Source organism: Amphiprion ocellaris, chromosome 3 (assembly GCF_022539595.1).
Source record: "Amphiprion ocellaris isolate individual 3 ecotype Okinawa chromosome 3, ASM2253959v1, whole genome shotgun sequence".
NCBI classification, from domain to species: Eukaryota; Metazoa; Chordata; class Actinopteri; family Pomacentridae; genus Amphiprion; species Amphiprion ocellaris.
In genome coordinates, this window is record NC_072768.1 from 1,607,809 (window position 1) to 1,615,498 (window position 7,690).

At 34.4% G+C, this 7,690-nt stretch overlaps 1 protein-coding gene across 1 annotated transcript; it reads right to left on the bottom strand.

Annotated features, from left to right (window-relative positions):
• Positions 1 to 814: 814 nt before the first annotated feature.
• atp6v1e1a (ATPase H+ transporting V1 subunit E1a) lies at positions 815 to 7,528 on the bottom strand. Its single transcript, XM_055009027.1, has 9 exons — positions 7,370 to 7,528; positions 6,511 to 6,576; positions 6,326 to 6,435; positions 3,607 to 3,673; positions 3,170 to 3,259; positions 3,010 to 3,078; positions 2,829 to 2,923; positions 2,614 to 2,701; positions 815 to 1,182 (listed from the first exon to the last, which is right to left on the bottom strand). Exons 1-9 carry the CDS (start codon positions 7,400 to 7,402, stop codon positions 1,120 to 1,122), a joined length of 681 nt encoding a protein of 226 aa, XP_054865002.1. The 5' UTR covers positions 7,403 to 7,528; the 3' UTR covers positions 815 to 1,119.
• Positions 7,529 to 7,690: the final 162 nt, after the last annotated feature.

Below are 7,690 nucleotides of genomic sequence, written 5' to 3' on the forward strand. Positions count from 1 at the left end.
TGGGTTTTAATGTGTTAATTGCATCCCCGTCCACCCACACTAAACACACACAACAAGCAGAAGTTATGCTTGTCATGTTGTCACCGTCACTGTTATGGAATCACAGGCGTACCATAATAAAAGAAAAATCTGTTTAAAAAAAGAAAATAAATGTGTAAATATAAAGAGGAATAAGTAAAAAAAATTCTATAAAAAATCTATTAAAAATAAGGAAATAAAGGTGTAAATATAAAGAGGACTAATAAAAAAATAATTAAAAAATATGGAAATATAAAAGGTAAATTTTGTCTTTGTGTTTCCCCTTTCCCTTTGTTTACCTTTATATTTCCAGATTTTTAAATTAATAATTTTTAAATGTATTCCTCTTTATATTTACATTTATTTCCTAATTTTTCAACAGATTTTTAAAAAATGTATTCCTCTTTATATTTACATATTTTTTCATTTTTAAAGATTTTTAAAATTTATTCCTCTTTGTATTTACACATTTATGTATTAACGTATATATTTTTTATTTATTCCTCTTCATATTCACACATTTATTTCCTTTTTTCAGATTTTATTTATTTATTCCTCTTTGTATTCACACATTTCCTTATTTTTTTAACATATTTATTTTTTCTTTTATTTATTCCTCTTTATTTTTACACATTTATTTCCTCATTTTTTTGACAGACTTATTTATTTTTATTTATTTATTCCTCTTTATATTTACACATTTATTTCTTTATTTTTAAAACAGATTTATCCTTTATTATGGCACTCCTGTGATTCCGTAAGTTGTAGGCTGTTGTCTGCAAAACTGTAGACAAAGTACGCGTGAATATCTTTGGTGATTTAATGATGCAGCTTGGAGGAAAGCATATTTCCAATTAAACATAAAGCAGTTCTTTAGGCAAACCCCAGGAGAGGTGAAATAGAGACCATTTAAACTTAATTAAAAGTGTTGAATTATTACTGAGTCCATCAGAGAATAAAAAAAATAATTTGTCCATGGCATCCTATCAGGGCTTTCTCTGACTGGTAGGTGCTTCTGCAGACTGTTTCTCACTGTGGAGATGGTCTGTGGTCACCTTAGATATTCCACCTGAGTCTTCTCTGCTCTTCTCAGATCCACCGTTAATCCGTGAACTTACGGTTGGGGTTGGCGCCAAACAAGTTCACTCTAATTTCAGGCATCATCTGTGAGGGGTGAAGGCAGGACACAAATGATTACGTAGAAGGAAGTAAAAGCAAAACATATTGACATGGTACTGAAGTAAACTAGTGGAAAAACGCAGATATTTTCATATTGCTTCACTTCTCCTCATGATCATTAACAAATAACAAATTTAATGTTTACATTCTTCTTTGCACATTTCCATGGATTACTGCTGTCTTCACAAAGCTCTTTACATCTGAAGGTTTGGGCCGAACATTGGTGAGAAAACAGAGAATGGCTCAGAGTCTTTAACCCTCCTGTTGTCTTCATTTACAAAAAAAATATTGTTTCCTTGTCTGAAAAAAATCCAAAAATTCAGCAAAAAAATCCCCCAAATTTCAGAAAATTTGCAAAACTGTCAGGAAGAAAATTCCAATAATTCCTGAAAAGTTTCCCTTGAAAATTTTATTTATTAAAAAAAAAAAAAAAAAAAAAAAAATCACTCAAATTTGGGAAGAAAATTCTTGTAAATATTTGCAAAAAATGATTAAAAATCTTCCAAAAAAATCCTAAAAATATCTAAAGTGATTCTATATATATCAGTAAAACTTCTAATATTTTCTTAAAGAACATTCACAAAAAAAATCAAGCAAAATCCAGCGAAATTCGCTGGATTTTACTTGATTTTTTGTGAATGTTCTTAAGAAACATTTTTTAACATTTCTTCTTTTTTTCCACCAAAAAATATTCAAAGATTTCCCAAAAATGTTGAAAATGTGGACATCAGAAGATTCACTGTGAAAATATATTTTTTCTCCACATTTTCAAACTTTAAAATGGGTCAATTTTGACCCGCAGGACGACACGAGGGTTAAGTCTGTCCTCTGTTGACCTCAGCCTCAACGTTACCTCAAAAAACCTTCCGGTTACCTCAAAAAACCTTCCCGATACCTCAAAAAACCTTCCTGTTACCTCGATGCACGACGCTACATTGGTCAAGTGCTAATGCTTAACAAAAGGAAGAATGAATGACAATGACTTTTTCTTTATGCACACACATGAAGCTTTTTGAAACAACATTCAAATATTTTCTACATGCCTATTCAGTGATAATGTTTTAGGAATACATAGCTCAAAACAAACAGAATAAAGTCTACCTTCTTACAAAAGCAAAACATAAATGATTGCAACTAAAACACAGTTCATCTTCCTGACTTACCTGGAAATCAGGATCACTTTTTCCTGAACTAACAGGATTACTCAGTTGATTATTCAAAATGTCAAATATAGCTAATAAATGTGCAGCGAGGCAGTCCGGCCTGAATTATGTGAGTCATTTTTTCCTCTTGAAACTCTCCAACCTCCAGTTAGCCTGTGCTGCCCCCCACAGACCAAAAGTAGAAACTGCATTCAGTGAGTTAAGGGTCATAAATAAATCATTTGGATGTTAGATGTTATTTAAGTTACTCTACCTGTTGTGCCATGAGTTCTAGCCTGCTCTCCAAAGTGTTGGAAACCTTAATCTTCCCATTATCGTTATAAACTTCAACACCCCCGCAGCTGTTGGAAAAAAAGGAAACATGGACTATAATGTCAGCTTAAGTGTTTCTTTTCTTTAATGTCTTCATGTAACACATTTAAAATGAAAGATGGTAAGCTAAAATTAAAGTATATTAAACCAACTCACATGCCAGAAGGAAGAAAACGTTCCTGATCGATTCTAACGATGATGTTACTTTTCACGGCCTCTTTGTAAATAGGAATGTTCTTATCAACTGCAGCCTGTCGGGTCAGAAAACACAAACGTATCGGTTATCGTGCTTTTCTACATAAACTACTACAATAACGACAACACTACTAAACTTCACCTGAACTATTTCCACATCCTGCTGTCGGCAACGAATGGTGACTTTCGGTTCCAGCAGCTGGTAGAATCCCTGAAAAGTGGAAAAAAGGGGAAAAATTGTGAAAACACAGAGAAAAAACAGAGCAAATCAACCTGTATCCACCCTTTGGTGAAGGTTTTACCTGAAGCACCAGACCTTCCAACAGTCTGGAGTACTGAGCAGGGTCCTTAGCAACCTCTGCAAGTCTTAGACGGGCCTCATTTAATAGATCCTGAGACGAGAAGGCAGAAAACAGAATCCAGATTAATTCAAAGTCACACACTTTCTGCTAATGCACACTGTCCAGGTACTGTAAAGTCTGACATAGTTCTGTGTGATCTATGGTGAGAAGTTAATCTAATTTTTCTCGGATTTGAGGACCATAAATGAACATAAATGAACATAAATGAATATATATATATATATATATATATATATATATATATATATATATATATATATATATATATATATATATATATATATATATATATACTGAATTTATATGCATGAAATTTCAGCATAACAACCAACACGTGATATTCAAGTTTGTGTATGACGTGTGCGTTGATCTCTCACCGTAATCATGTCGTCTCGGGCCTTCAGCACCTTCAGCCTCGCTTGGTTCATCAGGTTGGACATCTGGCTGTGAAGAGTGCATTATTAGAATTACTAGAATTATTAATTTCAGTCATTTTTCAACCAAAAACAGTTAAAATCAGAGTACAGGGCTTTTACGTATAAACTAACAGTGAATTTAGACAATGCTGATTAAAGCCAGGCAGATCTCTGTATTTTGAAGCATTTCGTCGTATGGGAATGAAGGGAACAACTGAAACAATAGAGATGGGATAGAACACCGTATATGTTGTAGATCTACCAACATATATACACCCACAGGAACTCTATGGAGACACAACAGCAGCCTTTTCCATTTTCAATGACCAATAATTAAACATTTCTTTTCTGCTGGATCCATTCAAGCATTATAATCTGACATAAACTATTCTGTCCGAGTCTTCACTACATCCCATACCCGCCGGAGCTCCACTTTACAACACTTTACAGGACCCAGTTTCAGGTCCTAAATAACAAACAAACGGTATAAATCTGAGACGGCAGATCTGAAACGACACAAGACATTTCATAATTTAAAACACAAAAAACTGTGTGATGCTACAGAGCTTTGGTCAGATATTTTAAGTAGGAATTGTTGAGCAATAAGACAACTGAGGAGCTGAGGCATCCCAGTGTTGGAATATCTAAATAAAGGCACTTTATGGGTGATGGGAAGCAAAAAAGTATGCTGGTGAAAAAAACCTAAAAAGCGTCCAAGAAAAGTTTCTGATGTTCCACATAAAGAAAGCTGAAGGATTACACAGGGTTTCTGCAGAAATCAACCAGTCTAATTTAATGCTTTTTAATGCCATTTTAATGCTACACTGTAAAAATTTTAATGCAACGACCGTGAACTCAATAAATTACACGGGTTTGTTTTTTTGTAAAAGATGATTTTAATATGAAAACTGTCCCTACATTTCACTATTTCTGAATCCGGAAACCACCCCTGACCACCAACGGGCTGCAGTCATTCTCTGAATTCCACCTTTTTGAGCCATTGTTGCTGGAATTAGGTCAACAAGACACAAAATGACAAAAACAAAACATAAAACGACAGAAACGAGACCAAAATGACAAAAACAAGATGCAAAGTGACAAAAACGAGAGACAAAACGACAAAAAAAAAAAAAAAAAAACACTTCTGACCACCAACAGCCTGTAGTCATTCTCTGAATTCCATATTTTCTAGACATTTTTGCTGGAATTTGCATTTCCCAGCTCTCCTCCACCTGGTCCAGTCTGCCGGACACTTTAAAAACATGCAGTTTTTGGCAATTGTACCCGACTAGCTGGAACACTTATCGCAATAGTTCAGCATGTTTATGCAGATGCACATATCTGACGAATCGCAGTCTATAATTATATATTATTATAGTCAAATATTTTCTTGAAAATTGCAGAAAGAATTTTTAATGCCACTGAGAATCAAATTTAATGATTTTTAATGCCATTTAAGGTCTTAATTTTCGCAAAATCAACTTAATGGCCATTAATGCTTTTTAATGCCCTGCAGAAACCGTGTTACAGTTTGAAAGAGAAAGCGATTGACATGGAGAACAAACACAGATTACAACTGGTGTGGCTTTTGTTACAACTTGGCTCCAAAAGCCGCAACAAAACCAGGAGACAACAATGGTGTGGTGACTAAAAAACTGTTCATTGCCACGCAAAACAACCAATTGGGCATTAAAAACCCAAACCAATACCCAGAATCATGCTACTGGAGCCCCACACAGCAGCAGCTCCTGTCAGAGAGCTTGAATGGAAGTGGGAGAGGTTAAGTGCAGCTGAGCCACTAGATCGCAGGTGTGGCTCAATCAGGTGACGACTGGAACAGGCACACCTGGTGTCCAGGTGGAGGGTCGTCACACTATTCTAAAGAGAAAGGACTGAGAAAAGACGAGGATGCCGCCTTAAAGAGGCTGACAGTTGCAAAATATTTGGAGTAGGCTATTGCATTTATGTTATAGTTTGTGTAATTACAATCACTGTCAGAAGGGGGGAGACAAAAACTCTGCACTGCAGGCTTAAACTGTGACAGATGTTCTGATTCCTGCTTTTCAAATACGAGGATTTCCTGCTTTTCTTTAACAAATATTACTGTAAACTGAACAGATTTGTGTTTAACACAGCATATGAAGCTGTCATGATTGAATCTGACAGTTTTATAAAATGTGTCACGGACTAAACAAACAAAAAAAACGCATAATATCAGGAAACAATACCCAAAGTAGTTTGTTTCATGTCTAGAAAGGACTACGTTTATCTAAGCAGCTTGTATTTTAGTTCATCCACTCAATCTATCCACTAGCTGCAATATATTCAGAATCTCAATGAATCTCCTCTTATGTATACTGAACGTGCAACCCTTCTTTCTCACTTCTTGTCTATGTGAATGTGAATTAGAAGACTATTGGATAACTATTGTTAGTCTCTATTTAGTTAATCTAAACCAACTAAATATGACTCAAAGGAAGTGAAACAATAATTTTATGTAAATTATAAACATGTTGAGTTATCTGTTCTACATTAACATTGAGTTCTTTCTTTATACAGCTGACAAGAACATGATAATTTTTAAGATATACATCAAAAAAGAAGTAAATTATTATCATTTACAAACACTTCAGGCTCCTGTGTAAAGAGGTACAGACAATTTTCCCTGACAAACACTCACATTTTCTTATGTTGTTCAATCTGCTTCTCCTTCTTCTCATAGTACTCCATGATTTTCACCCTCTGTGTCTGCACCAGACGGCCTTTCTCAATGTTAAACTCTTCCTCCGCCTGGAAAAACAAGATCCATTTACTGGCCAGTGAGGCGTAAATCACAAGACTAAGTGACAGACAGGTTTCAATTACCTTAGCATCAATTTCCTCCACTTTCTCACTGGCCTCTTGCTCGATGAAGGCCATCATGTGCTTTATCTGCAACAAGAGCCAGAAAAAAAAGCAGCTTGTTCAAACCTGTATGTCTGGCAAAGTTCAGCATTTATGTTTATCCACTCACTACAGGTTTGTACATGCAATTCACAACATAAAACCTTACTAAAACCAAGATTTTTTAGTTTAACAAAGACTTTAAATGATCTCATTTACTCCTAAAATAAACTTGGTGTGTATATATCAGATATGCAATTCACAAAATATAATTTCACTAAAACCAAGATTTTTTAGCTTTACAAAGACTTTAAATGATCTCATTTACTCCTAAAACACTAACTTGTGTATTTATATGTCAGATATGCAATTCACAAAACAGAATGTCACTAAAACCAAGGTTTTTTTAAGTTTTACAAAGACTTTAAATGAGCTAAATTTCTCCTAAAACACTAACTTGTTGTGTATTTATGACAGATATGCAATTTACAAAATAAAATCTTACTAAAACCAAGATTTCTTTAGCTTTACAAAGATTTTAAATGATCTCATTTGTTCCTAAAAGTTGTTGTGTATTTATGTCAGGGACTAATAGTTGCTTATATTTCCGACAGTTATTTCAACTTTAAACACATAATAATGGAAAACAACCGCTAAAATAACTTAAACCAGAAGGAAATAAATAGAAACATTACTTCAGAATAATCTCAAGTAAAAGTAAAAGTTTGTGATAAATTAGCCACACGTTGCGGTAGTTCAAGTTTTAGCCCGTTAGCTGCAGTTAGTTGTGTTTACATTAAGTTTATAACGGCTAAACTTAGCCTAGCTTCTTTTACTTTACCTGTTTCTGGACGTCAGCGTCGGTGAGCGCCATGTCGCTTTCTTTTAACTAAGTTTTCTTCCTTTAAACTGTAAATTAAAGTCTTCTTTTCGACCACTTTTGTAGCTCAGTGTGACAGGAGTCGTTGAGTTCTCTTCTGTTTCTAGTCGAGCTAGCTACACAAGACGAAGCACAACTTCCGGTTAAAACTTTCAAATTACGACAAGCGCTCAATATGTCGAATATTTAAAAAAAAAAAAAAAAAAAAGCTCAGGTAAGGAAACTGGGCCAATCCGACCTGAATTTTTTTTTTTTTTTTTCGATTTGTTTTTTCCTGTTCTT